Here is a 20,431-nt window from a genome sequence, read left to right on the forward strand (position 1 = left end):
TAGGATGTAGAGGATGATGTATGACAAAAGCTGGCGTGTCTAAAACTTGCTGTAAATCCACATGCCATAGTCATTTAATAATGTAGCAAGGAGAGCACTCGCATCATTCTTCTCTGCATTCACCACAAGCTCAAGAGCTGTGAATCTCACAGTTGGTGCTCTTTGTTGGCTATTAAGGTAGTTGGTCTACAAGACTTACAGTAAATACACTGTAAAAATTCAGCAGTTAAAAATAAATGGTGCTTGAACACGTTGACCTGGGGATGATGAACAAACAACTGAAAATTTCAAAACATGGACTGTTTGTGTGAAATTGCGTGATTGGTTTAGCAGTCATCTTCAAGAAATTGCATGGTTTTTGAAGCCTTAAATAATTTGTAATATAATGGTTAGCATAAGATTAGCAGTAGCATAATTAGATGTATTAGATGTATGGAGTAGTCTGCATCTATCACACAGTTATGCTAGACGTGTTCCAACATATTTCCATGAACTGCGCTGTAAAACTCTGCAGTTGAATCCAAAGGGATCTTGAACATAACGTGAAAACACACTAAAAATCTGAAAATTTAGTACTGTCTTGAATTTGCTTCATTGCGTCATAGATTATGTTTACGCACATTTTCCATTATTCCACAATGTGCACATATACATTGAACAAATGATTTTAAAAAGCTGCAGAGTCATCAGTGCCAGATTATGAATAGCATAGCTAGATGTCATTCTAGTGGCATGAGAATCCAAATTAAAAGGCAGACAGAAGAGGATACATTTCTGCGTTAAATTGCACTGTTCAATACATGTGTATATATATATATATATATATATATATATATATATATACTGCTCAAAAAAATAAAGGGAACACTTAAACAACACAATATAACTCCAAGTAAATCAAACTTCTGTGAAATCAAACTGTCCACTTAGGAATACTTAGGAAGCAAAACTGATTGACCCGACGAGGGTCCCCTTTGTCAATCAGTGTTTAAGTGTTCCCTTTATTTTTTTGAGCAGTGTATATATATAACTTAAATATCCTTTATGTAACACTTATTAATATATGGTTAGACATGTGTTTTTTGTCCATGTGTAAGCTAATGAGATCATTTGAATTTTGGAGTGAGTTCTCAAAGTCCAAATGGCACTATATTGTTGTGTTCACAGTGTGCTGTGTTCTTTAACTTTTCCCATATATCACATGCCTTGCCTTAACCTCCAGCTCCAACCCCCAACCACAACAGCTGGTGTCTCAGCAAGGGCCCTGACGTTATACTGCCACCCAAGCCTTTCAGGATACAACAAGCTTTGTGATGTTGGGGGCCCCTAATGGTCTTCTGAAAGAATTGTCCACAGTAGACCTGACCACATGCATATCACATGTCCTTCAACATAGCAATGAATGAAACGTTGTCCCTTCATGAAATTAGTATGACGACTAAAAATATATAATCTCGGCAGTATGAAAAACATATTCAATACAAAACTAAAATTTCAACTTCACTTTGTTAATTTTAGATCACAGATTCAACATGGCAAAACATCTCATGAAATTAGTGTGTAAATAAATGTTGGGGTCACTTATTCTCATGCTGTTACTTTAACAACTATAACATACATAGTGGTTTTTCTTTAAAAAAAAAAAAAGTCATAAAATTAGTCCTACGCCACTCATTAAATTTTACTTATTTTTAACCTTCAACGCTAGAACTTAAAGTATTAGCTTGAAAAACTTAAAGCAGTCAGTTGGATTACACTGCAAAAAAACAAACCGTAAGATTTTGTCCCATGAATTCTGCTGTCGATGATGCAGGAATTGAAGTGCCTCTTAGAATCAATATGTTTAACAAATACACAAGTGAAACAGCTGAATTTCAATTAAAAAACAGAGCGTTACAGCAACTAATATGTGTTGGTCTTTGAATGTTAAGTTCAGTTCTGTGATTGTGTTTATGTTTTTGCTGCTTTGCTGTGCCTTTAAATGGCCCCAAGACTACAAAATATTCTTATTGAAATAAATGAATATCACCTGATTAGCCTGCTAGGAAGTTTAGCTGTAACAGGAGCATAGCTGCTAAGTCAAAGCACTGACTTGGACTGAAATATTAACCACAGCAAAGATGTGTTTTGTTATTTATAGTGACTGTATCATGGTTTGACTCTAATGTTGACATTGTTGCTAAGCTGGTTACAAATTAAACTTATTTCTATAATGCAGAAACATTATCAACCACTACTCTCATGACGGGTCCTCACCCTTGCTAAGCTGATGTGGTATATTCAATAATAAAATAACCAAGATATTAGTTTTACTATCATAAACTGAGAATCTAACACAATGAATGATTATATCTACAGTCTGAACATGTTTAAGACCAATTAAAGCTTTTTATTGCTGCCTTCAATTGAGAAAATAAAGACTAAGTGTCTGTACTGAAAGTAAGCTGACATGATTTTTATTTTTTTTTTTTTTTTCCATCACGCTCACTATGGTGTTTGAATAGTGACATTAATTTTAAAGGATCAGAGGTGAGTGACAGAAATCCAAAAGGATTTTAAAAGCATGTTAAAGCACACAAGGAAATAAATACAAATAAATTAATAACTATATAGTCCCTCCAGAAAATCTCCAAAGGGGTATTAAAACGGTAACCAAGACTAATCTTGCAGATATTCACTAAAACAATCCCCCAAAATTTTAGGGGTTCAGTTATGCTGTTGACATTTTAGACTGAACATTACATTTATAGACAGACAAAATATTACAGCTTTGGCTGTTCATTAACCTTCTTAACCTCATTAAGCTATAATATAACATAGAGTTAGAATTGCTAAATATTTAACTAATATTTCCAAATAGTTGATCAAGTAAAACAAAACAGCATCATGCAGTTCCTGTGTCACTCCATTTTTTTTTTTTTTAGCTCGTCCCTGGTCGTATTTCTTATTGGGTTGATTCAAACAGTTAAAAAAAAACAACAACACAATATGCAAAATAAAGGTAAAATGTAAAATAAAACCTAGAACTAAAAGCTTTCCTGCTAGACTCCAGTTTCTGCTTGACCTGTGATGAACTTGCTGTTGGTTTGACTCTGTAGGACCCAGCGGAAAACTGCTCCTGCTGAAGGGAGACGGAGCAGGAGAGAGGGGGGGGAAAGCTGAGTGGAGAGAAGACGTTCCCAGACCAGTCAGTGGCTTCATGGAGTTCTGTACCTCTGATCCGCCGCCATGGATTGCAATCCGCGATCACTTCTTTTCATTTTACACCTTCTAATGTCCTGCGTTGTCCCTGCTTTCTTCATCATCTATCCCCCCAATGAAGGTAAGGCAACTCCGCGGACATTTGAATCAACGTGAGCGCTCGCTACTCTGTGTGTGCCAGTCAGTCTCTCTGCGTGCGTGCGTGTGTGTGTGTGTGTGTGTTTGAGAGGGAGAGAGAGAGAGAGAGAGCGTGTGTGTGTGTTTAAATGGTGCGCTTCACTCGGCACTGATCTCAGCATGCCATGCGCCCGTCGCGGATCACTGTTCAAATAACTGCGACAACAATAGGAAGATGATCCAAAGCGCACGGATGTGACAGTGTGGCATCAACAGACACAAGACGTCATTTAACTGTGTGGGACGTTCAAAAAACTGAACAGAGATCTCGACAAGGGGGCGTGAAAAGGCAGATTTGGGACTGTTATTAGTTATTTAAATCTACATGAATTGAAGGTCAGTTTTGAAAGATCTCACAATGCGCACCTTGGGAGTTGTTACGGAGATACAAGGGAACTCTTCGTGCCTAACTGTCGGTTACTGCCTGCCCACTAATCCATTTGGGGTAAACGCCCCAGTCACAGGGTAACTGTGAGCCGAACTTCATTTCAGGACAATAAGTAGAGGATGAGCTCAGTCGCAGTGCGCGTAAAAACGCACAGGCTTGTTGTTTTAAAAGAACAGAAAAGCCGCATATTTTGACCCGAAAATATACTTGCAAGCCACTGCGAACATGTGCGCTATGACATTGAAAAGGCTTTGCAACAATTGAAATGTTCACATGATTTTGACCTTCTCACCAAACGCGTTAATGCTCAGTTGTGTTCCCTGCGAAAGTTAAGGAGACTTTTTCGCCCGTTATGAGACGGGTCCTATAAGTCCACACAGTCACTTCCTCATCTCTGTAAATCATGAGCAAAAATAAAGAATATAGTAAAAATTGCTGAATTTTTTTTTTTTTGCTATATTCACAAGCTTTATGAAATTCTTAGAGCAGTGTATATCCTCAAAAATGCTATATTTGTGTCCGATGTCTATCAGCCAGTGCCGAGCAGAGAACCGAGATGGAGTATTGGAGATGCTCATCTCGCAACACAGTCGGAAAGCAATCTAAGCAGAACAACGTATAATAGCTGGTTAAGAGTTTATAAATACAGTAATTACGCTCTGTATTTATACCGCTTTGTTTAGTTAGCGGGACACAAACTCACTGATGTCTCAAATGAGTGCAGATAGGTTCAACTTTTGTAGAAAAGTGGTTGATCAAACACAAAAAAAGCAAATTTATTAGATATACGAATCATATTTAGAGACATTCACAAATGATGTTTTATTTTTCTGTTGCCATCGCTGTCTGAAAACTCACAGGTTTTAGGCCACACGTCCCTGTTTCAGACTACCAAAGTGAATGAACTTGAAAATGTACTTTTTAAGAGTTGGGCAAAGTCTCCTTATGAACTCAGAGGTTAGTTTCTAAGACATACAAATCGAGTTGAAACTGATTTCGGCTTTGAACGCTTTGAAATGCTTTGTTGAACGATATCATTCAACTTTAAAAAAAAAAAATTATTTAGTAGAAAATACAGAAGAGAGTTGTCTGCTTTAGCCCCTGCAGTCAGGGGCGATCGGATCGTTTGTATAAAGCAGCGCAGGAGAGCAGAGAGCATTAGATGTAATTTATGGTCGCTCCTTGACGGCGAGAGTTAGGAGAATATGCTGCGTGACAAAATGGAATAAAAACCAAACGCTTACGCAGACCTACAGCAAACAGCTCGGACTCCGCGACAGGAACTTCATTCAGTGGCGCAAGATATCAGTACTGAAATGTGTTCATGACATATGCTGCTGATGGACGTTAGTGAAACTGAAAAAGTTAACACTCCACAAAATATAAGAAAAAAAAATATCACAGTGGAGAGGGAGTGTGTGTGTGGGTGTGTGTGTGTGTCTGCTTGTGTTCTTTATTTATTTATTTTTTTTCCTGAGAAGACACTTTTAGCATTCGGCATTCATGAAAAAAAGGGCATACACACAAGCGCATCAAAACCGACTCCTTTAGAGACTTTCGTGTGGCTAGTTAAAAGCGTAACATGCCCAGAAATTAGCCAATTAAGTCAATTAACAGAGTTTTCTATCTCATAAATGTGCCAGGGAGCGTCAGTGTGGAGCTGCTCCGTCCTTACGGGAATACAGGCAGATATCAGGAGCTTATGATCTAGGTGAAAACACGTTTTCAACACGAAAAGCAGCTCGCAAGAGTGAAAATGCAATGCAAAATATAAACGGCGTCCATCATTGCGCCGGATCTGGCTGCTGCCCAACGATCAAAAACGTATAGCAGAGCTGATGAACGCAGACCATTGATTTATGAAGCGCACGATAAGCATTGATTTAACATTATTAATCACCAAACTCATGTTCCAAAGTCACTACAAAAGCACGACAAGCTGTTTTACCTTATTTATAGGTGTGTCCATATACGATATAAGTGGAAAGTGCTCCAAGCGCAGTTTTTGTAAATCTTATATAAAAAAACAGAACTATTTAAGTTAATGTAAATCTTGTTTATAAATAATTCGAATTATATGATGAAGTTCCAAAAATTCACTTTTGCCATATCACAAAATACTTTTTTTTTTTTTTTTTTTTACTATTGTTTCGTGTGTCTCTGTGAGTAGGTGCTTCTGTTTATTTATTTGGTCAGTTAGTTTGTCCTTTTCCAGTCGTCAATGCGCTGGTAATTACATATCCTGCTTGACGCAGACAGGATATTCTTTTGAATATGCCTGCTATTCAGCAAGATTTCGTGATCTTTCAATCACTGTGCAATTTAGCTGATAGAGAATATATATATATATATATTTTTTAAAAAAGGTCGAGAAGGGATGGACCTTCTTTTTTTTTTTTTTTTACAGATTTTATGAAAAGTGTTACTTCCAAATTAAATACAAATGTTTATGCAGAAAGCCACATGTAATCACAGCTTAAGCAAACGATAATGAAACCTTTTCCATTCATTTAGTTCCTCCTCATTGAGAGAAAATGTAAGTTTTTTTTTTCTAATTTCGTTCCCCATGTCCTGCAATGGCTCGACTGTTTTTTACTTTTTCTTTTTTTCTTTTTTTTTTATTTCATGGACTCGTGTGGCCTTTAGTAGGTCACGACGATATCTCGTTGAAACCTTTCGACGTAGTTGTAAGGTATTTATCTATTTTTTTCACAATGCAAGTTGTAGGCTACATTTGATTGTCGCGGTTCTTTCTTTCATTACTGATGGAAGAAGAAAAAAAAAAGTTGTGAATTGGCGCAGCTTGTCCTCTCAGGTGGTGTGAGGTACAGGCCCGCTGCGGGACGCCTGGAGGCCGCGGGTATTTTTAGCTGCTCGCCCCGAAGAGCCCAGAGCTGCGGTCCCTCTGGGACACATGAACGTTTGTGAGCTATGGTACCTTTCAGAACTGCAGGAAATTTTAGTGCACTCACAAAATAATAATGGAAAAAAAAAATATATATATATATATATATAAATAAATAAATCCCAGCTTCTCTGTACGGGCTGTAAGCCATTGTGTGTGCTCACCAAATGAGGAAGACTGGCAACGTCAGCTTAACATGATTTCAACTAGTTTAGAGTGAAACTTAAGGATTAGGTAGAAACTACATGTTCCCATGCTGTACACAGCGTGCAGAGGAACATAAGTCAGCGCTAGTGTGTTTGTTTTTTACAGTGAGGCAAAAATATAAGGAATAAAGTGAGAAAACGGATGGAATGAAAGAAAGAAAAAGAGAGAGAGAAAGACAGAAGAATAAGAAATAAAGAAAGAATGGGGACAGAGGGGCTGGGCAAGTAGCAACAACATCAGACAGAGCGACTTTGCTCTTGAATAATTCATAATGGGAGGTGAACACTTCACCCTTTAACACAGACACAAGTCGCCTTGCTTTGCCTGCAGTGCGGCCTGCCAGCTCTCACATGCACAGAGGCATCCTACACAGAAACATTCTATTCTATTCTATTTTATTCTAATCCATGTGCCTGATCAACATCTTGATGCCGTTAGTCTGCCTCTGCATGTTCATCAGCTGTGCACTAGTTGCAGTGGAAGCTCGGATTAAAATGTGTGCTGGAAAAATCAGCCGCTGTAAATTATGAGAACACAGACATCAAAATGAGCACTGCCTCTCCCCCTTTACATGCCTGGGCTCCCCTGCTCAACATATGCTACGCCGGGCAATACCAGATATATGATTATACAGCATGCACAATCATCATATATCTAGTGTCATTGACCGCCTCCATTTGTCAGGTTCAGCTTACACATTGTGGGTTTTTAGACGGTGGTCTTGGTTTGCTGTATATATATTGATTCACCTGTTTCCACCTCTGATGTTTTGCTCCCTCTCAGACAGGCTGGCTGAGTTTGCTATTAATACTCCCGTTTAGAAGCATTCCCTGATGGGGCAGGGGCCATATTCTTGGCTGACGTTAGCTTGCTAACTGACTCTGAGGGTCCTTGTGTGTGTGTGAAAGAGAGAGAGAGCGTAAAGACTGTCAGCAAATCTTTGTGTACAGTCTTATTTTGTGTTAGTTTGAGAGTTGAATGCACAGTAATCGCAGAAAACTTGTGGCGAAATTTATGCATATATGTAGCTCTGGGCACAACTGGATATGAGGGCAGACGACATGCGCCTTATACATTTTGAACTTTATCTGGCACCTGATTGCCAATGGTAACAATATACACACACATTTACATGTACATTTTGGTGTATTTGAATATTTGTCAGTGTTACGTTTATTACCAAATTCAAGCAGTGAAACTGTGTTTGACGGGTTAAACACAGTGGTGTGTTTAAATTTGACAATGGCTCAAATGTGATGAACCCCCAAAATCTTGTTTATTAGGAAAACATTTTTTAAAAAAAGAAACTCTGGCCTACACAGTCATACGGAAGACCACTGACTAGACAGTTAGTCCTAAAGAATCACAGGTAGCTGCACCAAAACACATCAATAAAACGTTAAATGGAAGAAAGAAGTGGAGTAGAAAAACGTGCACAAGGGAAAGGGATAACCACAGTCTTAAAACGATTTTAAGCACACCCAATGAAGAGTTGTGGAGTTAATAATTACTCGTGGAGGAACATAATCTACTTTGTCAGTTCATTGTTTTGTATTAAGTCCAAAGTAAGCTCAGCTACCAACCAGAACATTTTGAAGCATTTTCTGAGTACTTATGCTGAGAAACTTTGATTTCAGATATTTATTTTTTAGAAGGACTTGACACGTTTTGGCACCGCCAAAGTTCGGACACCTGCTTAAAGAACTACGGTATAGTTTTATTTGAATGGCCAGAAAACCTGAATGAACTTCACCTAAACCCATGGTCTGTTAAGTTTTGTGAAGATAAGAGAATACAGAGGAGTTGAGAAGAGTTGAAAGCCCCTATTAAAACAACCTGGGCTTCCATAACATCACATCAGAGCCACAAGTTGATTGCCTCCATGCCACCCCTCATGGAGGACGAGTAGTGAGTCCTCATATTATTTCCAGCAAGATTTGGGTTACCAGAAAAGAGCTTCGAATACAGAAGTTTGAGTGAGAAAAATGTATAAAATATGAGAGTTTCCATTCAAATTCACCTCATGAAATATTTATTAATATTTAAATTCTTTCAACTTTGTTATTTGACTCAAACATTGAAGTAAATCAAACAACATGAGAAGCATCTCACTTTCATTCATCTTTGTTGAACAGAGTCTAAATGGCTGACACAGCAACACAGGACACATCCACAATGACACAACAACGATGCAGCTGGCCGCATCGTTTGATCTATTTATTTGTATTTTTATTATACTTCTGTAGCCGGTATCTGTGCATCTCTACTTGTGTATCCCCACTGTTTCCTTGATGGGTAAATTTATTTATTTGTGTGCATTGGTGCTGATTCCTCAAGCCAAGTGCAGCTGAAGGGCCCTTTTTTTCCCTTGCTACGATATGAGAGCTGTCTAATTTTCTGCACTCAAATTCCTTCGCTCAGCTCAATTTGAGATGTGGGCTTGGCTTGTTGAGAAATGTAAATTGGAAGCAATGGGCCTGGATGCGGAGCTGCTATTATCTGACATGAACAGATATCTTCATTAGACTCTAATAGTAATGTGTATTCTGCCACTCAGCTGCCTGAGTGCTGCTGCATTGCTGTGGCTCGACTTAGTAGCTTTGAAAGCCCAGAAGTAGATAATAAGTCTCTGTGTGCCTCTTCCTTTCTGAACTCATTTGTTGCCACATCTGCTGATATTTACAAGGAAAATTGTTATATTAGTCCATGTTAGATTGTTGCCAGCGATCCTGGGATAACATTTGGAAAAGAATCGTCACTGGATTCGGAAAGCTAGTTTGACCAGGAGAATCCAGGGAGTATGCGTTTGCAGTGCTTGAGGTCACAGCTGTAGGGTCTAGTTGCGCTGCTGCTTCACTCTGCAATGGGTGTGTGCAAGTTACTTGTTTGTACGTGCTCGGATCTAAATCACTTTGCTTTTGGAAGGAAATGAACTATAGAGATGAGTCAGTTTTGTTGGAAGAGTAACCGTTCAGGGATTTATTATTGCTTTGCTTCGTGATCTTTTGTGGCTTTGGAAGAAAAAAAACTGTTTTTGAAAGTCTTTTAGCTCACGGATAAAAACATTAAAATAATGAGCAATTTCACAAACAAAAAATGGCAAACTGAGTCACAGCTTAGAGTTCTGCATTCTGCATGACACTCGCAGATTCAAATGAGGTACTCAGTTGTGCTTCTGAACAAATGAGGAAACTTTTTTGAAATAAATGTTGAAAAATGTCGGCCAGCAGCTGCAGCATGTTGTACTACCGACTCACAATGTGGCGTTTTCAGCTCAGCATCAGACTGTCATGGCTCTCCGGCAATGGTAAAGCAGCATCAAACGGTGATTGGTGGCTTTCGCCTGGCAATGGATTCATAACACACATTCTTTGTGTTAAGAATCCATATAAAATGAGTTTTTATTTTGCATCAAACTCAGCGTAGATGTGATTCTGAGCTCTGGAGTGGAGCTGAATTGGCTGTTCCCTCTTTCTCTTGGAGGAGCCAGCTAGCATTGGGCTATCAATGGCAATTTAGGAGAACTGGCAGCATCTGGACAAGGTTCTTTCTGCAGATTTTTGAATGAAACCAGGACTTAGTCTTTTGGTTGGGCCAATATAGTCACCTGCATAGTTTTGGATTCAGAGCTCCTGCGGTTTCTGGAGTGGCCCCTCTCTCTGCCTGTAGAATAAATGAGGGGGTCTTTAAGGTGGCAGGACAGAGAGATTGTTTATCATAGACCTTTACAAAGGTGTACCATAGACCTCGACCGCACAGTTTCCTTCCTGAAACTCCTCCTCTTCCTGTTGAATCTCACAGTGGGTTGATGCAGTGCATTGTGGGATTAATATTCCTTCATGACTGGAGGTCCAACACTTGGATGTTTGATTTGCATCTAAAGTTTGTGTTTCTGGTTGTGACAGTTTGCCTGCTGAAGTCGGGTTTATGTTAAGCAAATAAGCTGTCTCACTATTCTTTTTTCTGCATGATCCGTACTGACAGCCAGCTCCAGTAGAAATCTTTCACTCTGCGAGAATACAACAGCAGAAAATGCTCCAATTCAACTCAGAGCTCAAGGAATACATTGTATGTCACAGGTAATTTGTTCAACATATCCATCAGCAGGAACGACACTTTCCTATAGCACTATTTACCTGCACTGCTGGTTATAGAATTTATATCAGCACTGCAGAATTAAAAAAAATGTAAAATAAAACTGCTTCTCTGCTCCACTGACAAGGGTATGACTTCAGCTCACCACAGAAAACTGTTTTCCAGTCTCCCAGCTTGCATCATAGTACCACTGAGCTCCTTGTCTTATTTGTCCCATGTCATATTTCCTCTATTAGACATGGATTTACTCTATCTGCTGTTGAATGCCTGTTTGAAAAAAGAGTGGCTTCTTGACAGTGGCTTCTTGAGCACACAGACACACACACACACACACGCACACACACACACACACACGCACGCATACCCCCCCCACACACACGCACGCACACGCACACACACACACACACACACACTCAGGCTACATATGCAGGCTACATTTCCATTCTTTCTAAATGGATTCATATTTTGGTCATAGTGTGGCCAATGGAATTTTGGACTACCTCTGAAAGTGGTGATTGCATTTAAATTTTGATTTGAAGCACTTTTGCTTTACCTGGTTACACTTCAGTCGCCATGAATGAGTGTGCAGTAAGGTAGGCCGGTGCCTGAATGAGTCAAAGCATGACTCTTTGAAACTAAGCTTGTCTCCTGGCTTCTTTAAATCTTGGCCGTATTTTTTGTTCACCGCCTTCAAAATACCTGCAAGGAAAGATATGCTTTCTCTGTTCGTCTGTGTCTTGTGCAGGGTGTTTGTAGTTTTCCAGGCAATATGAACCTCTTTCACAGTTGAGAAAACATATTCAGCTAATACAAACTAAAATGCAGCATTTGCCTTAAATGGAGAAACGAGGGTTATTTTAGTTGTGAAACATATTCATTGGATTACACTCCATTGAGACAGAAGCATATCTGAGTAGTGATGCTGAATTTTCAAAGTCATAAGCTCAGAGATTCGTGACCTCAGACCTTTTACCAAGGCTTACCATCAAACAGTCAAGATCATTAACCTAGAATCTAATAGTTACTAAAGACAATTTTAACATCTCAGTAGCTCTGTCAGTATTTTATTTTATTTTTTATGTTAGAGCATCATGCATGTAAGGCAAAAAGTTCAGTTTGATCTCAACCTATCATCTTTCTATTTTCAGATGTTGGATAGAATTGACAGCTTCTTCCAGCTTCCTGTCAACTCTGTTCAATCAGCCTCTTGCTACTGAAAAAAAACATATATATACAACAGCATCATACTCTCTCAGCAACATAACATGACTTATCGTTCTCGTTCAACAATGACTTTCTTCTCACCACTGATATACTTTATTTAGGAGAATGAGATTTGTTAAATATTTTTGAAAGCTTTCCTCTTCACATATTGGTCACTTGCATAAAATAAAATACTTTAAAGTTTGTGATTTTTGTCAGAACGCAGAAACAGATATGAGCACTTTTGCAAGCTGCTGTATTGCGTAAGGAGCAACAATGAGGATGTTGTTCCTTATGTTCCTTATGCATTATAAGGAACAATCTAAACTATTTTACATTGTTAAAATCTAAAATAGTTTAGGTCTGATTGTAGTGTTAAGCTACAGGCCAGGTGAGGAACCTAATAATTAACAAAGGTTTAAAACAGAAACAGAGAGTCTTTATGTGAATCACTGTCTTCACAAAGTTCGCCATGGAGCCATTTAATGCCATCGTGTGAGTCGGAGTGTGTGGCAGCTGAGTAAATAATCAGTCCTTGAGGTTGGAGATTTCTCCTTTGGGATTAAATGAAGGCTAATTGGGGCTAACAAGAACTGGTCACTCATTTGCTGTCTGTTTTTCCTTTTCTCTCCTACCACAGTTAACCTGTTAGACTCTAAAGCAAGCCAAGGGGAGCTAGGATGGATTTCCTACCCATCACATGGGGTGAGTATCGTTAAGTCTTTTACCTTCACCACTTTAATCATGCCTGAACTGCATGAAGACTTAAACCACAAAAATCATGATGTTTAGACTCCATTGATCCTCTTATTGAACAACAGAATCAAGTGCAGATTGACCCACTTCCGCGGATGTTTTTGCCTGTTCTTCATCTTGCAGGTCAAAGGTTAAGTATTCAGTGTGCCATATGGTTGAGATACTTAAGGGAAACTGTACGGCATTCATGTGCTGTCGTTTGTGCATTTGAACATGTGTGTGTTTAAGGAGAGATTAAGGCATTAATGGGCTTCAGGTTCTTGGCCCCAAATGATCCTCGTAAGAAGAGATATAAAAATTACTGCCTCTAATAAAATATTACAACAACATTGATGATGTTTATACAATGCATGCAAACTTAGCAGTCTTATTTGTTGAACATTATTTGAGTTACTTCAAACCACAGCATTTTCTATTTTGATATCAAAAGTTTATTTTCTTTCACCACATTTGTATTTGTAGGAAAAGGTTAGGCGCATAATTTAAGACAAAACATGTCTTCAAATGTTATTATTCATTCGTTTTTACGATAGAAAAAAATAATGGCTTTTATTGAGAATTGAACGAGTTTTGCTTATTCTTAATATACTCCTAATAAAATTGGGAAAAAAAAGCAAGGTACTCTTAATCACATAGGAGAAGAGATAAAATGTTTTCTTAATAATTTGTTTCATTTAAATGCAACATATACAAAATAACCACCACAATCTTATTTTCTTGAAGACCTTCATAATTCTGTGTGCTTCAAAACAAGTTTTTTTTTACCAGCATTGTCACCCCTTAAACATTTTGGTTCTGGTTTGCAATCATGAAACCAACGTATGAAAAAGAGTGAAATACAATTTACATGGCATATTGCTCATTCTGCAGCTCGAACGTATGTTGACAAATCTCGAACTGTCCTTTCCCCCTGTCCGCAAATTCAAAACAGATCACATTTTTGTAAATAGTACAACACTTTATGTGAAGAAGTTATAGGAAAAAGCTGTGAAATAAAAAAGAAAATGCAGCCTCTATCATCTGCGAGTCTGTCTTTCTCCACCAAAGCCCTCCAGTGGGCTCTTGTTCAGTGTTTATTTGTCTAACTAGTTAGACTCCTGCGCCTCTGGGCTGGCCTCCTGTCACCCACCACCCCCACTTCTCTTTTACTCTCTCTCTCACACAGACTCACACAAACTTTCCCCCTCTCTCACACACACACACATACACAATTCCCTGTTTTTCCTTTATTAAGTGTTAGAATTACTCTTTGGCAGTAGCTTAAGGTAATCCCGTCATTTGTTCCATTGGACTGCCAAACCTAGTTTCCTTCGGCCGTATACAGCGCTGGCACTGTCGGAGTATGCCGAACTTCTCCAATGAGGATCAACCGCAATGAGAAAAAAAAAAATCACAGAAAAAACTGCATGCACTTTAAAATCCATTTGGTCTACAGACGATTGCAGGCTACACAATTGCAACTGTGCGACTAAATGACGGAAGAGATGGATGTTGTGCTGGCTAAAAGTTATTTGCGTGTGAGCAACTAGGAAAATGTGCACTGATACGGGTACTTGATACAGCCCTGGCCATTGGAATGTGTGACAGAGGCTATGCAGTTTGGAGAGAAATGTCTGTTTTACTTCAGATTTTCTTCTTTGAACTAGCTTAGATAAGACGTTTGTGGTTATCCGATTTGTAAAAGTGCTGTGAGGAATGGTCGTCGGTGTGATTCCCTACGGAGAATCTTTCCAAGCAGAATGAGCAGGGAATTAGTTAAGGGTTGAAAAGATGAGGAGAAAGAATAGATGGAGGGGTGTTGGAAATGCAGAGGAAAGTGAGAGAAAGAGAAAATGACAGAGATGTAGACAGATAAATGGCAATAATCAGGCTTATATAGTGAAATATTTGCCACTGCCATGATACGCACTAGATATCTGTGTCGAGGGAGATGTCCAACGTGAGTTTTCCATCTTATATAGCACTTTGTATGTTGGATAAAACGTTCAGTTTTCATCTTATTTAAATAAAACCCAGTCTTCTTTCATGAGAAAGACTTCCCACAGCATGATGCAGCCTGACTAATCGGACCAGAGAACCTTCATTTTTGAGACTGGAAGAGAAATGAGTGACAGGGAGATCAAAAAGATGAGTAAGGATGGTGAATGGAAGCCTGTGAAGAAAGCAGGAAAAGCTCAGAGGGGAGAAAGTCAGAGACACAGACACAGATAAATATTGCTGATGATCAGGTCTTCAAGGTGAATCATCTGTAATTACTCACGTCATCCACTGACTTCGCTCTGATAAGCAGCATGCCCCTCGGAGACCGCTGCTCAGAAATGATTTCTCATAATGTGTGGCTACGGCAGAGAACCCTTTCCGCCTCCCTCACACATACACGCAGATACAAACTCATTCACACTGATAGAGAGGCTTCAGCTATTGGCCTACGGAGACGCAACGTGCTCTGGTCAGAACAAATTAAGAGCTTAGCCTCCCCAGGATGTTCACTCGGGAGCCACCGAATGGACTGATGGCTGTGCGTCTGTGTGTTTGAGTGTGTTTGATCCAGATATACTGTTATCTGTCTGGGAGGCAGGCTGATTGCTTTGCAGTGTCCGGGGGGCTTAACCCATCACTAAAGACTGTTAAAGATTACATTCTCGCATGCTTTGAAAGCATTCTTCAGCAACAAACCAACACCCCAGACACCGGCTCTGCATGCAGAATAGAATTAATGGGTACATACAAAGTGAAGTACAGTCTTCAAAGCAACGGGGGATACAACGTGGCTGTCTTTGCCAGGAACTTGGCTTATTGCTGCAGTATTTCAAATATCCATTCATGGCTACCAATATTAATTCGTGTGAAACAAGTTTAGGTAGCTGCTTTCGCATATGCAGTGCGGGACAGAAAAGTGTTTTACATCTGAGGAGCTTCATAACAAGGAGTGTTATGAGGAGTTTAATGCATATTAATAAAGGGGAGTAATATACCAGAGGCTTATCATAGATATTTCAGCTTTAAAGGGCACTCCTGCACTGGCAGTATCAATAATTGATACTTTAGTCACGCAACATTGTTTGTTTTACTAATGATTGCAATTATGTTTTCTTTTTCTGAGCATACTTAAAACTCCAGAAGAACTTTCCAGATGGTTCCGTGAAGCAAACCATCTGGCACATCAGGTTATGTTTTCAGAACTAGTGATATCATATATGATTGCACAAATCTTGTATCGGAGCCAAGGCCGTGTCTTTGATGGAGCTGCCAACTGCATGCATGACTCAAGCTCTTTTTTAACCCTAAGCCATAAAAAGAACACCCTTCGTCAGATCATCCTCAAACCCAACACCATGTTGGTTCACGGCCAATTTAATCAAAAATACATTCTAAACTCGGATCTCGAAGCACCAATGTGGAATATGTTTCAATAATGAAGTAAATTCTGAAAAAAGATGTTTTAGACTCCCGGCAGGTGTTGATCTATTTTACTTCCTCTGAAATCTGTCAGTCTCAGTTACATCTAAGTGCTCTGTCACCCTATAGCCCCCCTTTAACTACCAAAGAGCCTAACATCTTTGAACTAGGTGAATTAGAGTGCTGACTAGGTGCTTTTGAGGAGTGCCTGTTGCCATAGCTATGTGTTGATCAGATCAACTTACCACATTTCATTACCGTCCGTTTAGCTGTTTCACCTACAGCACAGATCAGAGAACCCAGGGCAGCATCACACCAACCTGTGCCTCAGCTGCGACCATTAAGGGTCAGGGTCGGAGGTCATAGAGACTAGTGTAGGGTCACTGTGTTGTTATATATCAATTAGAGTACAACAAGGAGGAGAGTTGTGTTGGAGAAATATAAGGCGGTGGCTTTTTAAGTTTCCTAAAAAATATTAAAGATGTATGAAATAAAACTGAGAATGTTTGGAAAGATGGCTAATCGTGCTATTTCCTCTACTTGAAACTGTCCAAAAGTTCCATCATCTCAGTAAGAGGTTGACACATGTTTAAACCGGTGATTTAGTTTTAAACTGAGGTTCTGTTAAAACCTTATATATTATCTGCAACAGATAACACTTACTGTATGTCTTCACTTATCTCTTCATTTCATACACTGTAAATCCAAATCGTTAGTAACTTTAGTGTTCAGCAAGTCTGAGAGGGGCAAAGACTAAAGCAAACCTGTGCACCTTTAATACAACTTTAACCTCAAAACTTTGGGGTGACATTTTGTTCTTTCGTATGAATCTTTAAATCGTCATCACTTTAACATTGCTCTCTAATTACACAGAACACAATTATTCATAGTGACGATGGGTTTATTTAATGGTCTGATACCTCTTCTCTGTGAAACTCATGCTGAGGATCCAGCATTAAGCCTTTCTAATCAAAGCAACTACTTGATAGAAAAGCTTTGAATTGTAAGGTGTATAATTTCCATACCCCATTTTAAAAATGAGGTTGCTACTCCACATAGCATAATTAATCTCAATTTAGAGTAGATGCCAATATAATTATCTATTGGATGTACAATAGGACATTTATTATTGAGCAACATATTGGTGAGTGAATCACATGATCAAAGAACATTCAGCTTGAGAACTTTCATATGAATCTTCATGTAGCTGCATGCATCTGCAACACAACTTACCCTTGAAAAATATTAGAAAACAAAACAGAGCATTAATGTTTTTAGGTCATAAAGATCTTGCAATAATATCTTACACATTTTAAAGGCTTCTGCGAACATTTGTGAATCAGAATAGGCCTATCTAAAGGAGAAAGTACATGTATCAGTCTGAACTCGCTTGGATATTTCACAATAAACATATTGAAATGTAGACTGTCTTAAAATGTGGAACTGATGCATGAAGACATGCAAAGTGAAGTGAAATGTAAGAGTATGCTGTCAAAATGAAGTCCTTTATGTGGTCTTGAGGTCAGAGCTGTAGACTCAGCACGCAGTTGTGATGTTTTACAAATGCACACATGCAGAGGAAGCCAGAGTAGAAAATCCAGGGAGCATTTCAAACAGAAAAAACAGATGCTCCGAATGCAGCAGAACAAGATAATTACCTCAAAGTAGTGGTCAAATTTAACTCATCATGAATCTTTCTCTTTTGTGGAGGCAGTTTCAAACTAATGTTATCATGTTTGTAAATTTGAAAGTCTCAAACTCAGCAACTGTCTACTGAAGCCCTGTGGAAGAAGTTATGCTTTGATTCATGCAGTTAACTTAGAACTTATTTGATTTTTATCAAAGTAAGCAGATAGGACAGCCATGACTTCTTTCAACTGGAAACATTGATTTATTAAATGACCATAGTTGGTGAAAATCTATTTAAAGCAAGGTTGTGCAATACCTCTGAATATTAAAATGGTTCTCTTCAATATTAGTGAATATGTAGACTCAAGCTATACACAGAGATTCATGAATCAGAACCAACATATTTAAACCGGGGTGACATGCATCTAGAACAAACTATTCACAAATTTAACTTCAACACATACTATCAGAGTTAAAATAACTAAAAAAAATAATTCAGTTGTAAATAATAAAATATTTAAATGTCCAGACTCTTGTTTAAAGTTTAATTAAGCACAGTTGTATTAGTGTATACTACATTATTCACTTAGTACCAAAATCTTTTTGATATAGTAAGCATATTTTTTTGAATTGCTGAAAAAACTGAAAACCTGTTGCTCTGCCAAAAAAACAAAAATTCAACAAGATAAGTTGACCTAAAAATGCAAACAAACTCCAAAATCTTTAATGATAATGGAGAAACACATTTAAGCATGCACATGTGTCAGTGTGTTCACACAAGTAGATTTTCTTATCAAACACAATGTCAGCAGTCACTAATCACTATGACAAAGCTGGTCCTCCTTTTGGTTTCTGCTCTGTTAAAGTCTGTCAGCAACCCTTTTTGACTTGTCATCACATCATTTTGTGCTTGTATTTATAGTTGAGCATTTAGACCTGTGAGTACAGTCAGGTGAAATGTTAACTTTAGTTTCACCTCTATATTTAACTCCTTTGAATTCTCCCATCATTTCCCTGTTATTGTAAGAGCTTCAGGGACCGTTCACTGCTCTCAGATGAATGAGGCGATGCCAAAGGAACCATGACGGGAGAGACTAAACACAAACGAAATCTCTCCCTCTGAGATTTCCTTTAATTATGTCCCTCTCTTTTACGACTTCTGCTTGTACTTTTTAAGGCTTTTACTTTTGTCTGCCTTCCAAATGTCCCAAGTATTTTGTGCCTTCCAAAAACATTCAAACCCCTTCATTTTTTTTTATTTTGCCTGAAAAACTTCAGTGTGTTTTACTGTCATTTTATGAGACGTGACCAACACAACGTTCAACTATTTAGTGCAAAGAAAAAGGATGCAAAGTTTTCAATATTTTATTATTTTTTTTAACAAAGACAGTGTTGTAATTTTATGTTTTGCCTCTTTTACTCTGATCACCTTTAGTCCAGTCCAACCAATAGATTTCAGAGGTTACATAATTTTTAGATAGAGTCCCTGTGTATGTATTTTAATCTCAATATGGATATGAATGCTCAGAGTTGATGTAACTTTTGATAGAGCTAAATTCAGGGAACGTGTACAGTAAGTATACAGCAAAATTTACCATTTGAAATCGTGTAAATGAAGGCATAGTGTTGAGGTAGAATGGCCTAGCCAAAGTCCAGGCATAAATCCAGTTACTTGTAATATTTTTCTAAGAAGAATCAACAGAAATATCAAACTTTACCCCAAAATTTGATGTAGTTTTACATCATGATTTAGAGGGAATTAAATACACATGGACAGTTCAGTTCTGAACTGTTAATGTGTAAAACTAATTTATCTTTTTATTGCAGAAAATCTTAAATGCACTAAAGTATATGATTGAAATCCACCAAAATCTGAAAAACGCTACGTCGATACTAATAATTTTTCAGGTCTCCGTGATATAATGAACTCTTTCATATCTGAACACAACAGAGGGATTTAAAATTTCTATTAAAATTTCGCTAAAAAGAAAAGGGAAAACCATTTGCTCATTTACACCCATTATCTCATCTTAACCATTATAAGCCCACTGTTACAGGTGTCCATCCCTCATTGCTGTGACTCGGTGTTGATTTGCCCGGACAGCAAAGCCGAAGAGCATGATCAATGAGTCTTCCCGCTGTGTTGAATTCAAAAGGAATGACCCAGCTCTCTTTTTCTCCTCTCCTCTCTTTGCTTTCTCCCAGTGGAGGGAAAATGTAAGATAGACACGAACGTTCCTGGTATACACTCACATCTGTCTATACCTCGTAGCTTCTTTTTGTTTCATTTAGTGGATTCAGCACGTTTTCTTTTTTAAGTAGAAGTAGTTCTGTGATGCAAATAACAAAGACTACAGCTTGAAAGTCCTCACTATTAGAGAAATTAAAGAGATCGTGTTAGTGTAAGGGTGGAAAAAGAAACACTATGAGATTTTTGTTGATATTTAATATTAATTATGCAGCTTCACACA

The 20,431-nt window shown here is 38.3% G+C and overlaps 1 protein-coding gene across 3 annotated transcripts in view; it reads left to right on the forward strand.

The window, feature by feature from the left end:
* The first annotated feature begins 3,140 nt into the window (after window positions 1–3,140).
* epha3 (eph receptor A3) overlaps window positions 3,141–20,431 on the forward strand; it is a 108,918-nt gene continuing 91,627 nt past the window's right edge. For all 3 annotated transcript variants that reach the window (XM_081604519.1, XM_081604517.1, XM_081604518.1), the window contains exons 1-2: window positions 3,141–3,322; window positions 12,817–12,881. In XM_081604519.1, the coding sequence (XP_081460645.1) occupies window positions 3,229–3,322; window positions 12,817–12,881 (159 nt within the window). In that variant the 5' untranslated portion in view covers window positions 3,141–3,228. The remainder of the gene's footprint in view (window positions 3,323–12,816; window positions 12,882–20,431) is intronic.

This window comes from Poecilia reticulata, chromosome 2 (assembly GCF_904066995.2).
Source record: "Poecilia reticulata chromosome 2, P_reticulata-male-v2, whole genome shotgun sequence".
Lineage (NCBI taxonomy): Eukaryota > Metazoa > Chordata > Actinopteri > Cyprinodontiformes > Poeciliidae > Poecilia > Poecilia reticulata.